Source organism: Leptidea sinapis, chromosome 1 (genome assembly GCF_905404315.1).
Source record: "Leptidea sinapis chromosome 1, ilLepSina1.1, whole genome shotgun sequence".
Lineage (NCBI taxonomy): Eukaryota > Metazoa > Arthropoda > Insecta > Lepidoptera > Pieridae > Leptidea > Leptidea sinapis.
Genome location: NC_066265.1, coordinates 29064272 through 29091787, shown reverse-complemented (window position 1 = coordinate 29091787; position 27516 = coordinate 29064272). Strand labels below are relative to the sequence as shown.

Below are 27516 nucleotides of genomic sequence, written 5' to 3'. Positions count from 1 at the left end.
TAGTACTGTGAGCCCGGCAGTGGTGGTGAGTGGAAGTAGCGCTGCTCGTGGAGGTTATAATCAATGATATTTTGATTGAACGGAGGTTTCATTTTTTGTTTAACTTTTACGTCTACCGAACCCTCGGTCTCTGTTTCTTCTTCAATAACATCTTTCTTTTTTCGCTTGAAGAATTTTTTCCAAAAGCTTTCGGACCTGTTTTTTTTTATCTGTAATAAGACATGCCGTAAGACAAGACAAAAATAGCGTAGAGAAGCCTAAGAACAAACTGGTTTTATAATAAATAAGCATATGCAGAGAACGTACAAACTTTAGTTTTGTTGACTTACCTTTTTCTCGCGATGAAAATTTGCATCCGATTCGGTTGATGATTGAGTTACTTCTAAACTTAATCGCTCTAGAATTGTGTCCGAATAACTTGGATTCGTTGAGTTATAAATGACCGATGCTTGACGGGGGCTAGCTATCGCCTCGCAGCTTTTAGAATAACATCGCATTGCAGGTGTTTCAATCATAACGTCCTGTTTAGGAGTTTTAGAATTGCTTCCAACACTTCTTGATGTCATATTTTTCTGATCAATGTAAATACTTTGTTTTCTGACACTGACAGGAGTCTGAGCCACAGCTTTATATATTTCTTTTATAAGTTCTTGTGTCTCATTATGCGTTATATCTTGATTATTCTTAAATGAATCAGCGACATTCCTACATTGTTCTTTGTTGATATTGCAGCATGTGTAACTAGATGTAGGCATCACGTAACCATTTTGCACACAGCTTACGGGGCAAATTGGAAGTATAGGATAACAACAAGGAGTATTATATGAAGACACAAAAGGAGGGGCGTTGCACTGACCAACACCATAATTAAAGCTGCCACTATTCGGTACCATATTAGGGCTAACATTAATTTCTTTATCCTGTTTAGCCGCAAAATCTTTACAATTTTCATTAACCTCTGGATTTTGGTTTTGCGAACAATCTTTCTTTATTTCTTGTAAGAAATTTTGCAGTATATCTTTTATTTCACATAAAGTTTTATCAGTTTTTTCCGATGCTTGAGTAACTAACGTAGTGTCGTTCTCATTGTGCGTTTGCTCATTGCAATAAATTAGGGGTTTTAATTTGTCAAGTGTCTCATCATTTTCTGGCACATTTCTCAAACTTTGTGTTTCTTGTGATTTTCTACGACGATGGTGTGGTTCGAATAGTTCATCATCGTAAGGGTCCTGACGTCTTTGGGGGTGCAACGGAGAATGTCGACGTGTTTTTGGTTTTATTGTCGCATCATCATAACGTTCATAACTTTGGGCCTTTAAATTGAGGCGAGGTCTCTGTGTCCGTGGTGATGGCGGTACTTCTCTAGAATACCCATAAAGCATCATATTTTCTTCTATAAACTTTCTCCTCGTTTTGGGACTAGATTTTTCTTTGACAGGAATGAGATCATATTGATCTGAATTATTGTAATTATTTGGATAGGTCCTGGGCTGTGTATATCGCCGATTTTTCTTTGAACTATATAGGCGTGCATCGCAAATGCTTCTCACATCACCCATATCGTTCTTCTTACAATATCGGTGACTAACTCTCTTCTCAGCTTCGAAACAACATGAACACAATTCACTTCCTTCATCGTTACGAATAGAAATTTCTTGGTCTCTACAAAAGGGCGCTGTAAATTGACTAAAATCAGAATCACGTCTTCCAAATAATTTAACGGGTTTATACTGACGCCGTATTATTTCAGAAATAAACGCCTCATCAGGTTCAGATTGTTTGTATTTCTTTTTATGACTTCGATATACTTCAATTTTTTTACCACTGCTTCGTAACTCTTTCTTAGATACCAACTTATCGTCACACTTAATAGGAGTACTATAATTTCTGTTTTTAGGTAACTTCTCAGAATGACTAGGTCTTTTAAAATTATCTTCTATATGATGGCAGCTGCAACTAATATATTGCTTTTTCAAAGGATCTTGAGCGACGTATTTTTCTGTGTTTGGGCTACGTAAACTTTGTATTTTCTTGCCCGTATTATTAAAATTATTGTATTTATCTTTTTCTGTGCGGTAATAATTTTTGCTGTTATTTTGATTCATACTTTGATCATTTTTTTGTAAAGACTTGGTGTAACTTTCAGTATCATCAGTCCTTGAGTAGATGTCACCTTTAGAGGATTTATATAGCAATTGCGTCTCCAGTTCTTTTATATGTTTCGTAGATTTTGCTACATTGCATTTGATCGCTACCGGGGTATTTTCTTTTCCACAGCTGTTCTCTAAATGTACTAGATCTCGACAGCGTCTGTTTACTTTTGCTAATTCGTCTTCTATAATATCAATTTTACTCTTTATTTCGGCTACGCTAACAGCACCGCTCGTATTTGTTTTACATTCGGATTGGGCTGGTGATCCTGAAACGTAAATATATGTATTACCGTTTTGTTTTCAACAAATTAACAATTATTGCTGTAGCACCAAAGCGAGTTGGGTTATTACCAATAGCTTTCTGGAAGAATTCCTTGATGGCTCGACAACGTCGTTTAGTTCTAGACGAGACCGCACGGCGAGGGGTACGAAATTTCATCACCTGCAGCCGTCTACAAATAAATAATTATTTTTTTTGCAATATAATGTATTTATTCAAACAAAACAACTCTTATAACTATATTAACAATACATTCATTACATTAAATTAAAACTATGATAACGGGGAAGCATACCAAGAATACTGGCAGCATTTCCACGTTGGATAGCAAGGCTGATCCGATGGCCATAATAGCTGCCAGCGCTTGGGTTACTAGTTGCTCTGCTGAGGCGAGAAGATAGTACTTTGTATATTCTCCGCGCCTCTGTTTATATATTATTGTAATTGATTTATATTAATATGGTAAAATTAAAAATCTCACCACAATTTCACGGCACTAAAAACATAATATCTATATATTTATATATTATAATTTATATAATGTAAACAGTTTCTTAAAACACGATAATTTCCATTTCAAATCTACAATATAAACGTCACCAAACAAATTCCCGATAAGTTTTAAATTATTTATTGACTGACTTTTAAATTTGACGTGACTATATTTTTTTTTAAATAGCCAGTACCTATCCGCAGGACCAAAGACATGAAAGGGGCTTGTTTATTATCTTCTAGGGCCATTATTTTGCTCCTGATGGTTATCGGAAGACATGATATTCATTACGATAACTCTCATCCCCAATATTCGCCAGGACGCTACCGAACATGGCTGAATTTTGAACTATAAAGTATTTTACTGTATATGAAAAAAAATAAACATTTAATAATTGGGCTTAAGCAACATAGAGCAACGCGTGCAATGTAGAGCAGCTCAATTTGTCGGGGACCCAGTGCTCTGTGAACGGCTGGATCACTTGGCGTTGCGTAGAGATGTCGCTTCATTGTGTGTCTTCTACCGCATTTATTACGGGGAGTGTTCCGAAGAGCTGTTTAACCTGATTCCTGCCGCCGAATTCCACCATCGCACGACACGCCACAAGTAAGGATATTATCCCCACCATCTGAATGTGTGGCGGTCTTCCACAGTGCGGTTTTCAAGGAGCTTTCTTCCACGTACTACAAAGCTGTAGAATGAACTTCCTTATGCGGTGTTTCTGGGACGATACGACATGGGTACCTTTAAAAATTTTAGTTTGTGTTCGCAAAATAATAATTTTTTAATAATTCATTTCAAAGTTATAATTTTTATGTAGCTACTGTCATGTAAATTGTACTTAAACAATGATCAACGTCTGTTATTTATGTAAGTAGTATTTAGCATGAAAGACGAAATCGAATATGTAAATACCTAACACAGATCTGCCAAGAGTAACTCTCCGATTGTGTTCTGCCGAGTAACGAACATTGTTTTATAAACCACTAGGCACTATTCTCTCTCTGGGCTGACCATCGTGGTCTCGAGTAACATCAGAGGAATCTTGGATTGTGTGTGAAGTGAATTTTTTAAAATAATAATAATACCAGTGCAAGGCTCCTTTGACCAGGATGCCGGCTAAATTATGGGTATAACAACATAAGCTTAAAGGTTAATTGAATTTGACTGTGACGTTATATTGTTTAGCATATGATGTAAATATAAAGTTAAAGATAAGTATAAAATAATTCAAAAGTCATCAATAAGCTGTTTAAATGTTTTTTTTTAATTATAATTGTCAACACTTTGTGATGTTGAAGGTATAATATTACGGTTGAGGTACGGTAATGGGACTCTCGCTTTTAGGTGTCCCCGAAAAATAAATATTAAAGGTACAGTTCAACTATACAATATTTTTTCAAATTAATTAACGAATCTCGGGGTGAAGATTTTTTGAATTACTTTTATTTAATAGCTAGATTAGTGTATACCTACCATCAAAACGCCTACACTAGAAAGGCCGGTAACGCTTCTGTGATTCCTCTAGTGCTAAAGGAGAATGTGGGTGGCGGTGATCACATCCTCAGGTGACTTGTTTGTCTCCTCCTCTATAAAAAAATTATGTAACTAAATCGTTTCAGAATATAGTATTCTTTGATGAACCCGAGTGTTACACATTTAAATAAAATACTTTTCAATGTGCTCCTGTAAAGATCACAAATTGTCGTGGTATATAAATAAATTAAGCATAAAAATGTTCTTTTTACACAAATAACTTATGTAAAAACTACAGTTACAATTACACTTATTAATAGCATTTTAGAATATATTTATTTAAGTGCACACCCTTAAATAGATCTCACAAGATTGGAGGGTTTCGTGAATTCAAATTTCTGATTTTGAAATTGTATCATTTAATCATTTTTGAGATTTTACATTATTAAATAATATATAATATAATAAATAAATAATTATTATGCGTGGAGCATTGAAACGTTTATTCAAGCAAAGCTTATTACACGTATTGACAAAAATATACAAAAAAACTACAGAACAATTCCTTAATCCTTACAGACTCAGTCATTGAAATGTCGTGGGGTAAGAGAAGGAAATTTTATCTTATTTGGCGCAGGAATCGATCCGCGACGAAGACTTGGTTTCACGTCTACCACCAAGGTATACCTACCTACACAAATACGGCCTGCATGTTGAACCGAAATACTATGCCCGGTGAGACTTGAAGAAAATTATGGCTTCTTGGTTTATAATAGCTTTTTTAAAAATAATACGCATGACAATGTCAAATGCAAATACTCATGTTTGAAAATAGAATGACAACGTCATTTACATTATTTTCCTATTTATAGTATAATTATTTGTACATTTATTTATTTTAATACAAAATTTAGCAGCATGCTATCAAAATTGCTAAGGCCAGCGGTGAATTTGAAGAGAGCGCTGCTGGTAGTCCGCAAGGCGAGGGCAGTGCCGTCCACCGTGGTGCGATCTTCGGGACACTTCATCCCACCTGACCAGTATGATGTTCCCATTCCGAAGAGACTGCACTTAACGTACGCTTTGAGAGTGCACTGGGAGATCATTCCTCTGTTCCTAGTCACAGCTTTCAGTTTTACGTTGTGCTTCCTTTCATGTATTTGGGCTATTCTATATAAGGTAAGTTTAAATTTTGGCGAGTCGTGGCGAATGCTCTTGGGGCGAATCACATCTGCCCCAAAAGATGTCACTTCGTGATGACCACCACCGCTCTGCCAAGAGTGTAACGAAGAAGAAGACAAGAGCAGCGCCGGCCCAAGCCGTCAATCAATGCAGATCGAAGAAGTACCGCATATGTAGTGCCTATGTGTTTCGCGTTATCTTTCGGGAAAACCTTAACAGGCGCTGTGAATTTTTTTTCGTATTTGGAATGTGAGCGCTTTGTGTCGTGGCGCCCAGAACGCCCACTCTCCTTTTAAAGGTACAATAGGGCCGCCGATGGAAAAAGTAGAACTTATATTTATAAGATCATAAGGTATTACTCGTACTTATTGTTTTTCAAAAAACCAGTTGCCGTACCTAGGCACTACGTCATCACACGTTCGTTCGAATTCGGCATATAGATTACTGGACCGATATTGCATAATATTTTGTACTTAATACTAATTGTATTCCAAATTTGATGCTTCTAAGTTTTAGAAGTGCCCTAAACTTTTGATGTTCTCTCAGTCAGTCGGTGAGAGATAAAATTAAGAAATTTTACTTGTTATAATTTTTAAACTACTAGATCAATTTGAATGGAATTTTAAATATCCCATGTCTATACAATACCTGCTTGGTTACTGAAAATTAAGGCTTCTAGTTTTATCCACAATGAAGTAATAGGGGGTCGAAGTTCGTCTGAACTGCTTCGAAAATGGATGGTACGGCCGTGCCGCTTGTTTTTGGTCGACCTGGTCCCCACCAAGCACTGCCGTGCCCAATTTATGGTATACCATAGGACGGTATACCGTAGGACATAGTTCTATGAAAGTAACAAAAGTAAACTAGTCGCGCTAGTATCAATTGTGCAGATTCCACCGGTTTTACCACCTCGCCTAACGTAATCCAACAAATATTATGACTGTTCATTGTCAGTACAAATGTACATATTATAACACCAGAAATAAGGGATTGCTCGTAACTAATTCTTGTAGGCTTCATAAGATACATAATAGCTTTAAGGGTAAATGTATAACTGTCCCTGTTTCTATTCAGTTCTAAATCTATAAATAAATTTAAATAAATGTTTTATTGAAAATGGCTCTGTCGTAAATCCTACTACACAGATGAATATCTAAGTGATCGGACAGCCTGGGACTAGAATTTGATTATTTTAAAGCAGTAACAATGACAGTACAATATTGTATATTTTATTAAAAAGAGCGCTGGGAGAGAAGCGGTAGTAGTATTAGAAATGACATAAAAAATAATTCTTTAATTTTGAAAAAGAATGCCATTTGTGCCTTTTAACAAAACACATATACATATTCGAAATTTGGCATGCCAATTAACAATAAGTTAATAGCGCTTAATCAGTACACGATGTAAACCTTAAGCGCACATATATAATATAATAACATTTTTTTAAAGATGGATGTCGTGTACAAAACTCACAGCCGCGAGACGATCTCCCGCACCATCAACCTGCGCCAGCCGAACTTCTACAAGCTGATCGCAATCACGTCGGCGTCGCGGTGGCCGCCCTGGCCCGAGATGCAGGACGTGCAGGACAAGATGAAGGCAGCCGAGGCGAAGGCCTTGCTAAAGGCCACAGCCTGCCCCAAATAGTTCCAGGCCTACGCACAACAGCACGCTCCAAATTATAGTTGACGGCGCTTCCGCGACATGAGAATTAATCTCTCGATGATCGACCTTATCTGCCTGCTGGGGTAAATATAAATATGAGACATGAGACATCGTGTACTGTCGCCCTTCGACAGCACTTTCCTTAATGCCTTGCCTAGTATCGTTACGCATTGTGCAAATATCTCGAGCTATTGCCAATTCCGCGGTCATCTGGAAGGGACAGAAAAATTGGTCTATAGGAAAGGGGTCATTAATAGAGCACGGCAATACTTCAAGGCGGCCCACATTCTAGCGCTGTACAAAGCGCAGGTCCGGCCACACATGGAGTATTGCTGTCATCTCTGGTCTGGCGCACCCCAGTATCAGCTCGAACTACTCGTATTTGATCGCATGCAATGCACAGCTGCTAGAATGTCGGGATCCGGTGCTCCGTGGGCGACTAGCGGCCGTTTTCAATAATCTATCTATAGGTACTTAGTTTAACTTACTAGAGGTAGACAAATCTATCCTTTTACGCTTACTTAGGTACATTTCAATAACGTATCGAGAGATAGTATTGGACTGTAAATATAACTAAAAACAAACTATTGGACATAACTATGGATAGATAAGATCATGTCATTTAGGGCCGTTTTCAATAACCTATCTATTCTTAGTTTAACTTACGGATACATTGCTGTCACCGTTTAATGACAAGATCTTATCTATCCAATATAGTTCAATGCTATCTGTCAATAGGTTATTGAAATGTAAGTAAGCGTAAAAGGATAGATTTGTCTAGCTCTAGTAAGTTAAACTATGGATTTATTTTAGGGAATAGGAGGACAAACGAGCGTACGGGTCACCTGGTGTTAAGTGATCACCGCCGCCCACATTCTCTTGCAACACCAGAGGAATCACAAGAGCGTTGCCGGCCTTTAAAGAAGGTGTACGCGCTTTTTTTGAAGGTACCCATGTCGTATCGTCCCGGAAACACCGCACAATGAAGCTCATTCCACAGCAGGAATCAGGTTAAACAGCTCTTCGGAACACTCCCCGTGATAAATTTGGTAGAAAACACATAATGAAGCGACGTCTCTACGCAACGCCAAGTGATCTAGCCGTTCACAGAGCACTGGGTCCCCGATGGATGGATAGGTTATTGAAAACGGCCGTAAACGGTGATAGCAATCTATCCGAAACTAAAGATACAATATTGAAAACGGCCGTAAATCACTTTAACACGTCATGTGTCATGTAATAAGCTGCCTTGTGAGGTGTTTCTAGGACGATACGACATTGGTACCTAAAAAACAGTGCGTACACTTTTAAATAGGTCGGCAACGCTGTCATTCCTCTGGTTTTGCAGGTGAATGTGGGCGGCGTTGACAATTTCCCAAGAGTTGCATGGCCCCTGTATACGGTATCTCCAGTACTACCATCTACGTAGCATAGCTTTTCTAAAGATAAAGCCATATTTCAGGAAAAAGAAGAGAAACTCGTTTATATTTGGAAAAAATATAAATCCACAACACATAATATTTTCTGATAATGTTGAACAAGATGATGTGAACTCCGTGGTCGCCAGCGTCAGGTTCCGACAGAAACACGGGACACAACGTGTTAAATCAAAATTAACAAGTCTAGGAATCTAGTGATGTTTTTAAGAGTTTCTACTCATAGTGAACCTTTGCACAATATAAAGTGTTTATATACCAAATGTGTTTTCATTTTAAATATTCTGGAAATTTCCATCAAATAAAAATCATAATTGTTTATTACATTTTATTGTCATTCACAAGATGTGCTTTCTTGCCCAATGGCTACATTTTTAATTAACATTCTTTTAGATCATTTGTTTCAATAAGTTTTGGGAGGTAAGTAAGTAATGTACACTATTTTATTGTGAAGTTTCTGTTATTGATGGATGATACAGTATACATTTTGATATATAGCGATGATAGATTAACAACTTTACTTCAATATCAATTACTTCAGTACTTTCAATGTTAGGGAATATTTGATTATTTCTACAACTCACACTTATTCAAAATCAATCTGAATGAAAAAGAATATCATATTTAATGAAACTTTTAACTTTAAGGATGCTAAATGCAACTAGTGGTTAGTCACTCTACTTATCGCCGCTATATATCAGAAAGAAATAACAAAAATTTAATTTAACTTTGTTTTTCCTGTTGCGGGTCTAGATTATATAATCAGCCTTAAGTTAAATTTTTCCAATATGGTTGTATAGAAATGGTAATACTGTGATATTCATTAGCTCTCGCGTGCTCCGCTACTTGAGTACGCTCTCCGACAAAAGAAATTGTTCGCGCCTGTCTGTGCCATTCCGCCGGTGCCGGATCTATCCTATCAGCCAAGCTGTGCTCAAACTCATAAATAAACACTAGCGCGCTATCCGTACCTATAATAATATGTATGTACACTATGAATACTAAGAGTTATATATAATTAAGTACGTCATTTGTCTTGATAATCTTAGCGACGACATCTTCATCGGTCATCGAATCTTGGGGCATTCTTTCTAGTATTACAAATAGAAATAAATTTAACATTAATATCAGTTCGACGGACAGCTAGCTAATTATATTTTTTTTTACAAATAACTTACTATCACGTAATAAAAACAGCTGAATTTCTAGCAAATCACAGATTCGACTCTCATTGAAACTAATTGGTACTGCTACTAATAACTACGTAGATAAAAGTAACATACATTATACACAGACATATACACAGTGCATAATTTACAATTTTGTACAAGTATAAAGCTACACTTGACATAAAGATGGGTATACTGCCTTTTATCCATACTGTGATTACATTCATGTGTGAATAATCAATAAAGAAAACAAAAAAAAGAAAAAAACAAAAAATAAAGAGCAACAGACTTTCAGTGCGATTGCAGGTGTGCCACACCCTTTTTAAAAGATTTATTTCAAATATATTGTAACGAGTCAAGTGAAGTGAGCAGCGGTTGTCTAAGAGGTGGCGCTAGTGTAGCGCTGCGAAGTGTGAGGCGAGTAGAGGAAGGGCGAGAAGAGAGGAGAAGGGAATATTGTGTCTTGCTCGGGATGAGATTAATTATTCTGCAGTGTTAAAGTGTTGTTAAATAATAACGGGAGTACCTATATACTTAAATAAATAGTTTTCTTAACCGCCATTCCATACCGAAAACTGTTCACGTTTTGGTTTTGAGGGCGCGCGGCAGATGCCATTCTGTATACTGCTACTTATATATATCGTGTAACGGTCCTCTAGGCTGGCGTTATAGTGTAACGCTTGAAAATCTGATGCTAAGCCCGAGTAGACAGCCCGCGCGGTGAGCGGCAAAACCTAAATAATTGTAATATTGAAGAAACTAAGTCAAATATTAATTATTGTGTAAAAGATGAAGCCGTCCTGTGGTCAAGTTAAGGGGCAAGAGACTCGTAAGAAATGAAATTTAAGTCGAAGACAAAACGCTCAATATTGACCGACCACAAGAGTGGAGGTTTTATTGTAAAAACAACCGACTCAGACTCTTATTTCGCATCACCCCATAAATCAAGTAAATAATATTATATTGAAAATAAAAATGTTTCTAAAATTTTGATGATTTAAGATTGGCAATGAGTTTCTTACCACTTCTCACTAAACTTTAACCGTTATAACTGCTATTAATGGTAAAAATGTGTATTTAAACATTTATAAATGCAATTTATAACATTCCTACATAAATCATTTTATGGTAACGCAATACACACGTTTTACCTATGAAAGTCTGTGAAATTAAAAAATTAAAAAGGGTTTAGCATACCTGCTATCACATTTTTTTCATAGTATCACTTTACTATGAATCAGCCGAAAGCAAAATATAGATATACAAAAAAACTCCCAAAAACAGCCGTACACTTCTTTATTAGGTCATCGTTGTATGATGATACTAAAAGTTTTAAGGCAGAGGTTCCATCTTTCTACAATCGTCCCAGCAGATAGTCTAATATTCAACAAATTATAGTGATCCCTACTTAGTAAGCTAGATATGCCGTTTATATTAATCGATCAGTCTTTATAATTGATAATATATTTATACAGTTTTTTCTATACACTTTACAGCATATTAAGGCTAAGATTAATTAAATGTGAGAAAAAACAATCTCATAACCAATTAATTGGTCAATCTTGATTTTTGACTCAGCCTGTATGGCCACTCACACTGCATAAAACGGTTGATTGTGAAGGATGAGTAAATTTTATCCTTTTAAAAACTTTATCCACACTCATGCCGTAGTTCGCACCAGATCAACATTACACAGATCTAAGGCTACATATTGTAATCATCCGTTTTATTTCCCACACAAATTCGAATAATTATCAATATTTCGATTTACAATAAATATTTGTAACTAATAGTTTCTCAATAAAAAACCTTATAATTTTGTGCATGTGCAATAATCATAACAATACAAACTAATCTTATATCGACGTTGAAACGCTGTAGTAAGATCTGGCAACTTTATATTTACAAAGATATTTATAGTGAACAGATCGCCAATGGTCGTGAAGTATATATGACTGCGGAATCTGCAAATTCCATCCCAAACGGGTACATTCCGAACTCCTGCGTAGCGTTATGCAGGCTCGCTGCGAATGACGTAAATCCAAGATGGCGGCTGGGGCTCATGCGAAACTCGCCACTTTAGCGGCCTCGGTTCAATTGTGCGCTGCGCGTTTCCCCTGCATGTAGCCCTGCCATCGCCTCGCCGTATTGATAAGGATCGGATCGGGGTCCAAGCCAGCCAGAAGGTACAACTGGTTGACATGCGTGGCGTGGTAATCCCAGCGCGCAATGTTCGGACTTACGCCGAGTGTGAAGTGCCGCAGATCGTAGAAACTGCCGCTACCCGTGTCGAAGAGCGGCAGGAGTGCTTTGAGCGACACCATGCCTTCGTCGAACATCTTTTTGGCCGGCGAGATGCTGTTCTCGCCCTCTATCACGTGCAGATCGTACAAGCCAAGCAGAGTGTAGATGAAACCGTTGAGTACGAACAGCGGCGGTTTTGTCGGATATTCTTCGTACCTTAAATGTTAAAAGTTTATTGTTTAGTATAAAGTAAAATCTCTTTGGTTCTACAATTTATCTGGCTGTATCTTACGGTTAGGTACATTAAAAAAAATCAAATCAGTAAAATGTTGTTTCCAGCCAGTCTAGCGAAGCTCTTAAACAAGCGATTCACTCGATTGTATGAAACTTGCAGTCATTGATACATTGACAGATGACGGCTATAATCTTGTAAAAAACGGAGATATCCGAAATCCTCTACATTTTTGCAACTGTTTGCTTTCAAACTTAGCCGGATTATACTACTTCGCCAATCGCCATACTGTAATTACTACTATTTAAAATTTATGTCAAATCACTGCACGTTTCATACTAAACTAAATTTCAATTTTTAGTTAGGCAGTCCCCCCTCTTATTACCTAGTAGGTTTTTACATCCTCTTTGTTTACAGCTTTATTCTTTTCTTAAGTCCGTTGAATTTATCTAGTATTCTGATCAGTGGCAAGTTTGAGTGTGATAAACTTGATACAGGATAAAGCCAAATGAAAATAAAACAATGCAATGTTGTACTGTTTTCAAATGTCGTGTGAATAAATTCGTGGCCATCTGGAGGGCAAAGTCAAATTGGCTTCGAAGAAGCTGGGCGTCATCAATAGAGCACGGCAATACTTCAAGCCGGCCCACATTCTAGCGCTCTACACAGCGCAGGTCAGAGTATTGCTGTCATCTCTGGTCTGGCGCACCCCAGTATCAGCTCGATCCATTTGACCGCGTGCAACGCAGAGCAGCTCGAATTGTCGGGGACCCAGTGGTCTGCGAACGGCTGGATCACTTGGCGTTGCGTAGAGACGTCGCTTCATTGTGTGTCTTCTACCGCATTTATCACGGAGAGTGTTCCGAAGAACTGTTTAATCTGATTCCTGCCGCCGAATTCCACCTTCGCACGACACGCCACAAGTTAGGATATCATTCCCACCATCTAGATGTGTGGCGGTCTTTCACAGTCCGGTTTTCAAGGAGCTTTCTTCCACGTACTACAACGCTGTGGAATGAGCTTCCTTGTGCGGTGTTTCCGGGACGATACGACATGGGTACCTTCAAAAAAAGCACGTACACCTTCCTTAAAGGCCGGCAACGCTCTTGTGATTCCTCTGGTGTTGCAAGAGAACGTGGGCGCCGGTGATCACTTAACACCAGGTGACCCGTACGCTCGTTTGTCCTCCTATTCCATAAAAAAAAACAAAAAGTGCCGCTCAGGATTCTTGGAAAACTCAAAAATTATGAAAATTAACTAATTATTATCTTAATTTACGACATGTAAGGCCTATTTTTTGAGGCCTGTGGTGTCAACCCGGGTTCTCAGACCGGGCAGGAATCTGAAACCTACTCACAGTAGGTCGTTGTCGGTGGGCACTCACCACACGTAGCGGTCCATCCAGAGCGCTTTGAGCGGCGGCGCGTCCAGCGGACGCAGTGCGCGGCGTGCGGCGCGCAGGTAGGCCGCGTCTCCGCTGCGGTGGTAGGCGCGCGACAGCACCGATATACCGTGACCCTGACTCATGGCGGAGTACCTGGGAAATCAATTAAGTATTCGATAGTCTTCGATAACTTTCCGAGTTGATACCAGCGGCCAAATTCTACCACCGGATATTACGTCTGAATGCTAAATAGGTACCATTGCACCATGCTCATTACATTGACGTCAGGCAATCCACAAGCGCGTGTTTCGCAAAAAATTCTTACCACGCACAGTCACTTTGCGGAATCAATTACCGGCTGCTGTTGTCTCGAACCGATACGACTAAGGGACATTCAAGAAAGGAGTATAACTCCCACCCTAAAGGCTGGGACCGCATCTCTTGACACCTGTTGTTGCGGATGTCCATGGGCGGGTGATTGATGTATTCTCGTTTGCCCCGTCTTATGAAAAAACTTAATGTGAATTAATAGATAAAAACACAAGAGTTATTGAGTACCTACAGTAGACGCATCAAACCACACGCACCGTATATAAATATAAAAATAAATAAAGTGATCGCTGTTCAGTTAACGCGTATAACAGATGGAAGCAGTAAATCTACCGTTCATTATCAGCGCGTGCGACTTTTTACATAATAAGGACACAATACAATACACCGTCAATACACAAAAAAAAAAATTAAATTAGTATTGATTTTAGGTCGATATTAGGATGTTTTTTTGCTATTTATGCAATAACAATTCGATTATTGCCTGGACTTGCGCGCCCGCCCAACGCTATTTACGTGGTTGGTTCTCGGCGTGAATTGTTACGGAAATGTATTTTTTCATTTTAAATCCTTGTTTTTATCCCTCTTAAATATCAAGTTCGACCAGGTTCAGAACTCATGGATTATAGTGCTCCCCATTACGGGATAGTTTTAGTAGCTCTACTTTGAATTATCAAAAACTTAAATTCAAATATTTTTATTCAAAATAGGATATAATAACACTTATTGAAATTCAAAAAGTACCCTCCATTAAAAAAAGCATGCCTCAGACCTGAAAACAACGGGCGCAAGTAACTCAGCAGGCTCTATTTATATAAAAAATATGGTTACAATGTAAAATCGTGCAGTAAAATTTGTTATTTAATATCCTGAGGGCGGTCGCTAGAATCCCAATCTGTGGTATCATTTAGAAAGTTATTTATGTTATAGTAACCTTTACCACACAAACGTTTTTAACAATTATTTTGAATATTTCCTGGGATCTTGTTGTAAAACCATATACAACGCCCCACAAAAGACTTACTAACTCGACTTAACGGAGTAGTAGGTATTATAAGTTTATGTTTGCTCCCTCCATTTTTTTATGACAGTTAAGTACGAGACGAGCAGGACGTTCAAGTAATGGTAATTGATACGCACTGTTCATTACAATGCAGTGCCCTTCAGGATTCTTGAAAAAAAACAGAAACTCTGAGCGGCACTACAATTGCGCTCGCCACCTTGAGACAATATTAATTCATATTAATCTAAATACACAAATAAAATCTTTATATACAAATAAAATTTCAAAACAAAATTGAACGATGCGGTTGTGTCTTCATCTACAGGATCTTCTATTTTTTTTTGTTTTTAAATTTTATTGTGTATTAATCCTAGATGTGAGAGTTATCACTTAAAAAAAATAACAAACAATAAAAGATGTTAAGTATCATCTGCCCATTAATTTCACTAGCTACGGCGTCCTTCAAAGCGAAACACAGTAATGCTTGCACATTACTGCTTCACGGCAGAAATAGGCGCCGTTGTGGTATACATAATCTAGCCGGCATCCTGTGCAAAGAAGCCTCCGACTGGTAAAAGTTCCATGTTGTATTCTGACCAGCCGGCATCCTGTGCAAAGGAGCCTCCGACTGGTAAATGTTCCATGTTGTATACTGACCAGCCGGCATCCTGTGCAAAGGAGTCTCCCACTGGTAAATGTTCCATGTTGTATACTGACCAGACGGCATCCTGTGCAAAGGAGTCTCCCACTGGTAAATGTTCCATGTTGTATACTGACCAGCCGGCATCCTGTGCAAAGGAGTCTCCCACTGGTAAATGTTCCATGTTGTATACTGACCAGCCGGCATCCTGTGCAAAGGAGTCTCCCACTGGTAAATGTTCCATGTTGTATACTGACCAGCCGGCATCCTGTGCAAAGGAGTCTCCCACTGGTAAATGTTCCATGTTGTATACTGACCAGCCGGCATCCTGTGCAAAGGAGTCTTCCACTGGTAAATGTTCCATGTTGTATACTGACCAGCCGGCATCCTGTGCAAAGGAGTCTCCCACTGGTAAATGTTCCATGTTGTATACTGACCAGCCGGCATCCTGTGCAAAGGAGTCTCCTACTGGTAAATGTTCCATGTTGTATACTGACCAGCCGGCATCCTGTGCAAAGGAGTCTCCCACTGGTAAATGTTCCATGTTGTATACTGACCAGCCGGCATCCTGTGCAAAGGAGTGTCCCACTGGTAAATGTTCCATGTTGTATACTGACCAGCCGGCATCCTGTGCAAAGGAGTGTCCCACTGGTAAATGTTCCATGTTGTATACTGACCAGCCGGCATCCTGTGCAAAGGAGTGTCCCACTGGTAAATGTTCCATGTTGTATACTGACCAGCCGGCATCCTGTGCAAAGGAGTGTCCCACTGGTAAATGTTCCATGTTGTATACTGACCAGCCGGCATCCTGTGCAAAGGAGTGTCCCACTGGTAAATGTTCCATGTTGTATACTGACCAGCCGGCATCCTGTGCAAAGGAGTGTCCCACTGGTAAATGTTCCATGTTGTATACTGACCAGCCGGCATCCTGTGCAAAGGAGTGTCCCACTGGTAAATGTTCCATGTTGTATACTGACCAGCCGGCATCCTGTGCAAAGGAGTGTCCCACTGGTAAATGTTCCATGTTGTATACTGACCAGCCGGCATCCTGTGCAAAGGAGTGTCCCACTGGTAAATGTTCCATGTTGTATACTGACCAGCCGGGCGCCAGCGGGGACAGACGCGGCGCTACGCGGCGTCGCGCGGGTATGGGCCACCCGCCTCGCTCGGCCTGCGCTCGTAACAGCCACGTGGCCGCCGCGAAGAACTGCGCCATGTGCTCGCTGCCCGACACGCGAAGATGACCCACCCGCCCCGCACCGCGTACCGCCACGCCACTCACCTGACACACGGAACACTTATCTATATATAAACTAGCTGAAGTTGTATGTATTTTTTAATGCTGGCTCATAATCAAACAAATTTAAAAAAAAAATAAAAAAAACTTTTTGGCGTGACAAACTTTTTGACCACACTTAACATTTAGGGGGATGAAAAATAGATGTTGTCCGATTCTCAGACCTACCCAATATGGACTCAAAATTTGATGAGAATTGGTCAAGCCGTTTCGAAAGAGTTTAACTACAAACACCGCGACATGAGAATTTTATATATAGCTAGTAAGCTGACCCAGCAAACGTTGTACGGCCATGTAAAGTAATTAAAAATAATTTTAGGGATACAACCGATTCTCAGACCTACCAAATATATCGATCGTACTTCAATAATTATTGTATTCGATTGCCATCTTGCAACCCTATTGCGGATCTGTGGATGGAATAGAATATTATAAAAATCGCGATACAAAAATAGGTGGTGATTGTAGAGGGTTGAAAATTTATGTATTTTTTTATGCTGTATCATAAAAATATAAAATGTCCGAAAAATTAAAAAAAAATTAGGGGTTTAACCTTTACCACCCTTACCATTTAGGGGGATGAAAAATAGATGTTGTCCGATTCTCCACCCTAGCCGATATGCATATCGGTGTCATAGTCATAGTGTGCACACTAAGATTCACGAAAATCGGTCGAGCCGTTTCGGAGGAGTTCAATTACGTACACCGTGACACGAGAATTTTATATATTAGATATAATATGTTAGGTTTACAATAGGCCTATCGCAGATAACACACTTTTAGTCTGCAGCAAACAAAAAGTTTGCATTGTACGCAAACTGTCATTGGCAGATATTACACAGACTGAACGCACACGACGTACACTTACGGTCATTTTGTAGGCAGAACTGTAGGGATGTACACGCAATGGAAGTACAGAGATTGCGGTCTATTATTTCGTACTTTTTCATATTGAACATTCAGTTCTAAAACTATTTCCAAATAAACTTGCACACTTCATCCCACAATTTTCTTTTTAAATTTCTGTCATGACACACTGCAAAAGATGTATCATACAGTGCTGGTCTGTTTTCTATTTCTTGAACCAACATCGATACATCGATGTCTAGCGCCACGATATACGTCAATCACTAGCAAATGTAGACTAGTGCGTTACTGCATGTAATTCTATATGTTTTATTATCACAGACTAAAAACTGCGTCATGGATAATCTGTCGTCTGCGATAGGCCATAAGCTTACGGCCTTACTGTCGATCGCTGATCAACTTGTAATTCTCTAGTATGCTAAGAGTTACTGGTTCATTATGAAGCAGGGAGGAATGGTAATACGTCATCATTAGAAAATACAAATAATTTGTATATAAAATATAGCAATGTCATTCATTACAAATTAAATTAAAATTTATAAAATATCGATACAGACTACACTCATTAATGTCAAACATATATCTTAAAAACTAATCAAGGGCACTCGAGAGCAATATAGGTATGATATTGTTAGGACCAAGCATTCTTGTCATTAATATAATCAACTACCTTATAATAAGCTTTCTCAATTAGTTTACTTTTAACATGAGATTTAAATCTATGTAGCGTTAAGCAAGTTACTTCATCAGGAATTTTATTAAAAAATCGTATGCAGTTCCCCATAAACGAGTTGTTCACTTTTGTTAATCTAAAACAGGGATTAACTAATTTTTGCATACTTCTTATATTTATATTATGTACCTACATCACTTTTCTTTTCAAATTTTTAATATTTTTATATACGAACATAATATTTGTATAGATATATTGTGAGGCTACTGTGAGTACATTAATTTCTTTAAATTTCTGTCTAAGAGAGTCTTTTTTATTTATGAAATTAAGGGACGAGACTAGCAGGACGCTCAGCTGATGGTAACTGATACGCCCTACCCATTACAATGCAGTGCCGCTCAGGATTCTTGAAAAACCCAAAAAATCTGAGCGGCACTACAATTGCGCTCGTCACCTTGAGACAAAAGATGTTAAGTCTCATTTGCCCAGTAATTTCACTAGCTACGGCGCCCTTCAGACCGTAACACAGTAATGTTTACACATTACTGTTTCACGGCAGAAATAGGCGCCGTTGTGGTACCCATAATCTAGCCGGATTCCTGTGCAAAGGAGCTTCCCACTGGTAACTGGTAGTCTTTGGATCCCAACTGAAAAATTGAGCGGATTATCCTTTTTTGTAACACAAATATATTGTTTATATCAGCCGCATTGCCCCACATGAGGATACCATACGACATCACACTATGGAAATAACTATAATACACAAGACGTGCGGTATATATATACTTGTATAGTAATAGTATCTTGTATACTAGAAATTACATGAAAGTGAATTCTAAAGGAATCGATTCTGAGAAAATAAATGCCTTTTATCTCCGTTAGAGATGTTCTTTACTCTTACGATTTGTTCGTTTATACGCTAGTATATAGGAAGTGTATGATTTAAATACATTAAAATACATTTGTAACAATCAACAAACCATGAACTTATTCTTGGGAGACTTCCGCTTGGGTCGGTCGAGCAGCGCCCAACCCTTCTGCATGTCAATGATAAGGTCCCGCGTCAGTCTTCGCCACTTCTGCTCAACTCCTATTCCGTAGTAGATGTGATCATCCTGTTTTCAATCAATACTTTATTATTTATAAGGGGATAGCAAATCTTAAAATATTCGGCGAAGTTTTTTTTTATAATATTTAATTAAAATACAATATAGTTATAGCTTACAATATAATAACACACACTTAAACTTTAAGAAGCTTATCTGTGTGTGAAGCCGAACAGCCGAAAAAGAACAATTACTTTCAATTAATACAGTTATTACAAGATGTTATTTTAAACAAAGTAGTATAGAAATCAATAAAATGCAAAATAAAAAATTATTATCAACTAAATATTAGTAATTACAAATTAGTTGTCTACTTAGCTTACCGCAGATAAAATTATATTAATGAAGGATTTTGTAAAAAGTACTTTTTTAACGATGACTTATATTTATTTTTATTTATATATAATTTTTGAATCTCTAAGGGAGTCTCGTTTAAGCATAGAGGAATGACGTAGTTGTTTGCTCTGGTGCCATATATATTTGTAGATTTAGGTAATTTAAATGACATGTTTGTTCCTGTAAATTGTCTTAGATGAGGCAGTCTTTGAATTTCTCGAAGGAATTTTGATTCATTTATATCTGACAATATACGGAATTTTACTTTATCAAAGACATTTGTAACCTTGCAATGTTTAAATAGTGCAAGGTCCGTATTTTCTTTGTGTTTATAGAAATTTGGAACGATAGTTTTAAGAATTCTTTTTTGACAAATGTGACTATGGTAAAAATTGTATAACATACCAGAGGGTGGCTCCTTTGCACAGAATGCCTGCTAGATAATGGGTACCACAAAGGCGCCCATTACTGCCGTGAAGAACATTAGTGTGTTTTGTTCTGAAGGGCGTCGTAGCTAGTGAAATTACTGGGCAAATGAGGCTTAACATCTTATATCTCAAGGTGACGAGCGCAATTGAAGTACCGCTCAGAATTTTTGGGTTTTTCAAAAATCCTGAGCATTGCAACATTGTAATAGGCGTTGCGGATCAATTATCATCAGCTGAACGTCCTGCTAGTCTCGTTCCTTACTGTCATAAAAAAAATACCACAACATTAAAATCAATATATTAGCAACTGACCTGTGCGTAAATTAGCTGAGTGCTGGTCACGTAGTGTAAATACACGGTCTCTTTTTTGTCTTTATTCTGCAGCACAATCATCATCGAGGAGTTCGGCTTCAGCAGCAGATCTACGCTGACCACAAAGTCCTGACTAATGTTCACACTTAGCCACACCTGGCTCGGCGCCTGCTCTGAAGTCCTAAACTCCATCACCTTAGCTTTGAGCTCACTGTCGTACTCTCGAGTCATGGTCGCGTCTTGGCTGCACGTCCAGCCCGGGGCGTGTTCGTCTCCGTCGTCGAGGACCGTGACCCGGGGCTCGGGCTCGGTGAGGTTCTTACTGTAGTGGGCCAGGCCGAACTGAGCAACCTGCGTGGGATAGAAGTAGCCACGCGGCTCCCACTGGGTGGACACGGGCACTCCCTCCACTCCACTGATGCACTTCACTCGGTCGCGCACTTCGACGTTGTAGTTCTCGAAGGTGGTGAACGTTCCCCGGGGGTCATACTTCTTCTTGGGATGGTACACTTTGCCGTAGCTGTGTGACCATTCAAATTTCTCCACTCCGTCCACTGAAGTTAGCTTGCCATAAACCTGCAGGAACATGATTGAAAGATAAGCGTTTTTGTAATGCAACATGTACACTATTTACAGTAGATATTGTACTTATTCTTATATTACATTAGTAAGTAAGTAGTCATCTTTACAATTTGTTATGTTTTTAAAGTGATAACCCTCACTTCTGGGATTAAATACACAAAAGTTGAAAACAAAATTTTATGAACGATGCGGGACTCAAACACACGACCTCTCGCGTTCCGTGCGAGCGCACTTCCAAGTGTGCAAACCGTTCGAGTGACGTATCGTTAATAAAATATTGTATGTTTCAACTCTCAGGTTGTGGCTTCATCTACAGAATCTACTTTACAGTTGATAACCTGCTCGACCCCAATATTTGCATATTAGGAAATTGACTTGAGATATCGCTCTTGCAAATCTAAACAACTGTTTAACAAAACAAGAACAATTGTTAAGATCGTTCATATTTTTTTTTTCAAATCTTATTTTTATAGTCTTCTTTAGTAACTAAAGAAAAAAATGAAACAAAAAAATGTGTAAATGTAATGAGATCTGGAGAACACCAAGCCACTACTAACACTCGAAGCTATTGAATTTTTCCATACATACTGGTGATATTTCAGATATCAACAGTCAGTAGTATCAAAAGTATAACACCAAGCCACTACTAACACTCGAAGCTATTGAATTTTTCCATACATACTGGTGATATTTCAGATATCAACAGTCAGTAGTATCAAAAGTATAACACCAAGCCACTACTAACACTCGAAGCTATTGAATTTTTCCATACATACTGGTGATATTTCAGATATCAACAGTCAGTAGTATCAAAAGTATAACACCAAGCCACTACTAACACTCGAAGCTATTGAATTTTTCCATACATACTAGTGATATTTCAGATATCAACAGTCAGTAGTATCAAAAGTATAACACCAAGCCACTACTAACACTCGAAGCTATTGAATTTTTCCATACATACTAGTGATATTTCAGATATCAACAGTCAGTAGTATCAAAAGTATAACACCAAGCCACTACTTACACTCGAAGCTATTGAATTTTTCCATACATACTGGTGATATTTCAGATATCAACAGTCAGTAGTATCAAAAGTATAACACCAAGCCACTACTAACACTCGAAGCTATTGAATTTTTCCATACATACTGGTGATATTTCAGATATCAACAGTCAGTAGTATCAAAAGTATCAATGTCGTAGACGTAGTATCAGTATCAGGGCCCAGATATTTTTACTGGACACAGAATCAGAGATAACTCTTTTTAACTTCGTAAAGGCGTTTCTTGCCTGTTCAATAACGGCAACGTATTTCCAGACTGTGGTCGCCGGTTTCGTCAATCATGGTTCCCATGTATCGATATAGTTGGACTCTTTCCAAGTTTCCACAGTTGAGATGCAGAGATGTGTAGCACAGGGAATCGGCTGATTATCATGTATTTGGCAACATTTTACTAATCTAGCCAGACACAAATAGTACAGACAAATAGATTTTTTGACGTATATATAGGTACTATATGCCAATAACTTTTACCATGACTATGTATATCTACTTATACACTGCTCACAAAATTTTAATTTCATTCATCAGACCAGTGTCGATAATTTTTTAAACCAAAAAAAAAATAGTAGGATGAAACCCATTCAAATTCAAATATTTTTATTCAAAATAGGATGTGACATCACTTATTGAATGTCAAAAAAAACTACCACCCATTCCAAAATGAAAGCCTCAGACCTGAGAAGAATGGGCGCAACAAACTCAGCGGGCTTTTTTTTTTCATCGAATAAATATGTTTACAAAGTAATATTGTACAATTAAACTTATTATTTAATCGCCTGAGGGCGGTCACTCCATTCCCAATCTGTGGTATCATTAAGAAAGTCATTTATGTTATAGTAACCTATACCACACAAACGTTTTTTAACAATTCTTTTGAATAACGTAATACTTTTGTTTTGAACATTTTCTGGGATCTTGTTGTAAATATACATATTTACGTACGTCGGGCGTTGCATATACATCGCCCGACAAAAGACTTGCTAACTCGACTTAGCCGAGTAGTAGGTATCATAAGTTTATGTCTGTTCCTGGTGTTAACATTATCGTTATGACAGTTTCTAGCAAATTCACTTATGTGCCTATGAACATACATTACATTATCAAGAATATATTGGAAATAGAAGGAACAAAAATTGTAGATCTTTTTATTACCTACAAATATGCCATGTGACTTTTTTCCACAGGACTTGCAGTTTTGCCGGAAATCGAGGCAAAACCGTTTTTTACCCTTGAAGTGGAAAAGAGGGGTGCCCTTTTCCACTTCCCGACCTCAGATCGCCCGTAATTTTTTTGTTATGGAAAAGGAGGACAAACGAGCATACGGGCCACTTGCTGTTAAGTTATCACCGCCGCCCACATTCTCTTGCAACACCAGAGGAACCACAGCAGCGTTGCCGGTCTTTAAGGAAGGTGTACGCGCTTTTTTTGAAGGTACCCAAGTCGTATCATCCCGGAAAAACCGCACAAGGAAGTTCATTCTACAGTAATTTATTTTTCCTTTCATTTTTATTATATTCTCTTCCTTTTTCCAATAGGTTTCATCCTGCTATTTTTTTTTCACATTTTATCATTTTCAAAGGCTTCAGCACTGGTCTACATTGGCTTAGTACAAAATTGATTCAGTGCCTGTTGATCGGCTGTCAGTCATTATTTACCTCAAAATACTTGCGTATGAAGGAGAAGGGCACGAGCACTTCGTCTCGGTGTCGACGGCACCACACGGAGTACTCGCCGTTGATGATACACTCCAAGTCCTCGCCACGCTGCGACCCGGAGCTCGCTGCAGAACCTGGACCTGACCCTACTGGTCAAATAAAATATATTATTAATTGCTGACTACACATCCCGATAGTTACCAGTTCTCGAAACGTCCGACTATTGCCTTGTCAGGAGTGTAGTGCTCATCCGACGAGCACATCGCAGACCACCAGTGTGCCGCCGCGTTTGGCACTACAAGTCAGCAGATTGGGATAGGATGCGTTCCATTTTGCATCCTCCACTTGGGGCAAGGTTTGTTTCCCTTTGGGTGATCCCAGTGCCTGCGCCGTTGCAGTAGTCGATGCAGACACTACAGAGCATGGATATTTTTATACCAAGCTCTGTAGTACCGATCGGTGACAGATCACTGGTTCGATGCGTCAGTTAAAACGGCGGCATTGCTCCTGTGGTCCCTCTGGTGTTGCAAGAGAACGTGGGCGCCGGTGATCACTTAACACTTAACCCGTACGCTCGTTTGTCCTCCTTCTCCATAAAAAAATATTCAAAAAATTAACAAAATAAAATGATCACATGCTCAAACGTAACCTATATTGTGGGTGAGGCAGCATAGTCAGTAACAAAAAATAAACAAATGGAGATGTTAGGTTGAAGAATTGACATTCAATTATTAATTTAATTACTATCTTGCTCAAAATGAAATAATAATCAATAATTTTGCGGTAGGCCTGAAGTAATAAAGTGAATTAAATTCCCACTTATAGCACATGCATACACCTACATCCTTTTCTAGTAAGAATGAACACCTAGACACCCCTGCACATTATGTGGTGCTGTAACTTGAACTGCAAGGCCTTAAGGGACATTAAAAAAAGTTTGTACTCTAATTGAGGACAATCACGGACTTAAAACATTATTCTCAAAATTCAATAGCTATAATTTTTAAGGCTTAGATTAAGGATTGGTCTCTGCTGCGCTCCAACTAGATACCACAGGCATAGTCGCAAAGTGCGGCAACTAATACTAGCCAGTCTCGAACAATGTGTGACATTGACATGCCACATGATCTGTTAAACTTTGCTAATAATTGAAACTAAAATTCCGGGTTGCATAATAAAACTTTGTAAAAATAATACTAAAAGAAATAAAAAAGACACTGGGATCAGATATCATTAGTAAGTATTTTGTATTTTATTAATTTGAATGTTAAATAACATGAAGCATATGTTACAGAATTTGAAAGATGCCATTGAGTGTGAAGATGCTATGCACACGAGCATCTAATATTTGCCATAAAAAAAGCTATTTATCGTGGGTAGTGTGGTATCTAGTTGCCTTAATCTACTCTTATCCTTAATCTAAGGGATAAGGTGTGGGCTGCTGTTTATAAAATAGTAGATCATACTCACAATTTTTTGAGAAATGATATACTTCATCTTTACTACATAATCATATCAGCCACTTAAAGTAGTTAACATCACATTACAATTACTTGGTCTATGAGTGAAGTCTCCACATCGGCTCCAGTAGATTGTGATCAGCAGCACACCACCACACAGAGCCGCCAGTATCACCCTCATGTTTAACCTCATCAGCATCATGGTGATAACCTACTGTGATATATAGTGTATATTTAATATGATAAACTTCTTATAGATTAGATCTATATATTAATTATATAGATATTAATTATTGCAGTGATATTTACATGAAAAAAAATATTTTAAAAGTATTTCTAAAAAAATGTACCTTTGGAAAAATTTGGAGTACACTCGATTTCTATATTTTGTGGTATGTGTAAAGGTCTGCAAATTATAGATGTAAGGTTTTTTTTTGTGACTTAAATGTAAGTTAATGGCAAAATCTATAAAAAATAGACCCAAGACGTAGAGAAATTATTATTTTTCCCAATTTCACTGGTTTATGTAAATTTTAGTTATGAACAAGTATAATTATTGAATTAAGTGCAATAATAAAAACAATTTAAACTTGTTTTATAGAAAAACGGTCTATATTATATCTATCCTTCACATCACAATACAACCAAGACTCTGTAATTTTCAAAATAGTGATTTTATTTTATTTAAGAAATTTGTTCTCATACAAAAATTATTAGATTTATTTTTATCATAAAATATATAAATATTAAATATATATGAATAAATAAAAGAATATATTATGTGTTGGCTTTCATGATACAATAACACAAATAGAGTACTATTAACAAAATAAGATTTCTAAAACCTAGTTTTCACTGTAGTCCTAATCTTTATAAATAATTGACTCAATTATTACTATTTTTAGGTTATACCAAATCAACACTGATAATATTCAATATTACGGTTAGAAGAGACTTTTTAAACACTACACAATAAAATCATTAATTTTTAAAAAAATGTATTAAATTATAGTTTGATATAATGTAACCAAAGATATATTTATAAATGAATTGCAGTTTTTAAGTTCAAAAATCTAAATAAATACATAAGTTAATAATACATTACTCTACAATATCCTGTAGCTCAATAAAATACAATTCATAATTTGCAAAGGAACAAAATTGGGATACCTCACTTTGCATACAACTAGATTAGACTTGATTATTAAAACATTTTTATATAAAGTATATAAATTATAAATATATTTTAGTTTAAATATCCTACTAAGTATATAATGGTCTGTTTAATTTAAAGAAAAAAATTGTAGGACAGCTTTTTAGATAGAAAGTACAATTTTTGAGAAATGCTCATAGTGCATCAAGAAACACAACTGTGAAATGTAAGCAAGCTTACCTGCTCTCATGCTTCTTTTGAATTTAAAATGTAGTTAACAAAAATATATATACATAATCCACAGTTCGTATTTAGGTACCTTTTATTCTTACCGATTCGTTCTCATTGCATGATTTTACAGCCGGTCTTTAAATATATTATTTTGAAAAACGTCTCACTGCTTATTAACTACTCTATACTAATAGTTTTTATTTAATTGAATTGTATGAGTTGAAATTTGAGAGTACGCGTTCAAGTTACTAACTTATTAGTTCATGACTATTTAGTATTTACAGTGATAAGCCTTCCATTTCCTTACCGTATTCCATCCGTACTGAAAAGTAATGTATAACAACAATAGTTTAATAGTACGACACCACACTAATTAACACACACAACGCAGGTAATAGAATCAAAACGTAAACACTTTCACCAGGTAGTAGCTAAATAAGACTCTTGGCTCTTATAAATTAATAATAAGTCGCAAGTTCCTTGGAATTTCTTATTTCACACAATAAATAAATACAGTTTCAGTTTTCACTTTTCGCACAGCTGTGTGTCACCTGTCAAAATATTAAATTGTCAAAATTACAGTGCGTTCACAAATCACAACTCGGGCTTACAGGCTTGATATTTGCTGCGAACTAGTGAACGCATATATAATATGAAAGAATT

General features: G+C 37.5%; 2 protein-coding genes and 1 long non-coding RNA gene across 5 annotated transcripts; 1 reads left to right on the top strand and 2 right to left on the bottom strand.

The window, feature by feature from the left end:
• Window positions 1–311: 311 nt before the first annotated feature.
• On the bottom strand, window positions 312–3047 carry LOC126965047 (uncharacterized). Its single transcript, XM_050808490.1, has 3 exons — window positions 2915–3047; window positions 2505–2605; window positions 312–2419 (listed from the first exon to the last, which is right to left on the bottom strand). The coding sequence occupies exons 2-3, from the start codon at window positions 2590–2592 to the stop codon at window positions 312–314; spliced, it is 2196 nt and encodes a 731-aa protein (XP_050664447.1). The 5' UTR covers window positions 2593–2605; window positions 2915–3047.
• Window positions 3048–5231: 2184 nt separating this feature from the next.
• LOC126965842 (uncharacterized) lies at window positions 5232–8948 on the top strand. Its single transcript, XR_007729615.1, has 3 exons — window positions 5232–5581; window positions 7034–7332; window positions 8712–8948. It is a non-coding gene; the product is annotated as an uncharacterized LOC126965842 (long non-coding RNA).
• A 51-nt stretch (window positions 8949–8999) lies between these two features.
• Window positions 9000–27392, bottom strand: LOC126965641 (D-glucuronyl C5-epimerase B). Of its 3 annotated transcripts, none has more exons than XM_050809319.1 (8): window positions 27161–27392; window positions 25563–25683; window positions 24010–24158; window positions 20707–21282; window positions 19505–19639; window positions 16785–16969; window positions 13715–13867; window positions 9000–12314 (listed from the first exon to the last, which is right to left on the bottom strand). In XM_050809319.1, exons 2-8 carry the CDS (start codon window positions 25669–25671, stop codon window positions 11948–11950), a joined length of 1674 nt encoding a protein of 557 aa, XP_050665276.1. In that variant the 5' UTR covers window positions 25672–25683; window positions 27161–27392; the 3' UTR covers window positions 9000–11947. The 3 variants fall into 3 exon arrangements, with proteins under 3 accessions (XP_050665276.1, XP_050665292.1, XP_050665282.1); XM_050809335.1 differs by having other exon boundaries at window positions 24010–24155; XM_050809325.1 differs by having other exon boundaries at window positions 25563–25680.
• Between the last annotated feature and the right edge of the window lie 124 nt (window positions 27393–27516).

Coding starts and splice junctions, on each gene's coding strand:
- LOC126965047 (XM_050808490.1), bottom strand. CDS start 2,592: ATGAAATTTCGTACCCCTCGCCGTGCGGTCTCGTCTAGAACTAAACGA. Junction 2,420..2,504: donor ATTCTTCCAGAAAGCTATTG/GTAATAACCCAA, acceptor TTTACGTTTCAG/GATCACCAGCCCAATCCGAA.
- LOC126965641 (XM_050809319.1), bottom strand. CDS start 25,671: ATGATGCTGATGAGGTTAAACATGAGGGTGATACTGGCGGCTCTGTGT. Junction 21,283..24,009: donor TCATACGCAAGTATTTTGAG/GTAAATAATGAC, acceptor ATGTTCCTGCAG/GTTTATGGCAAGCTAACTTC. Junction 16,970..19,504: donor CTCCCAAGAATAAGTTCATG/GTTTGTTGATTG, acceptor TCCGTGTGTCAG/GTGAGTGGCGTGGCGGTACG.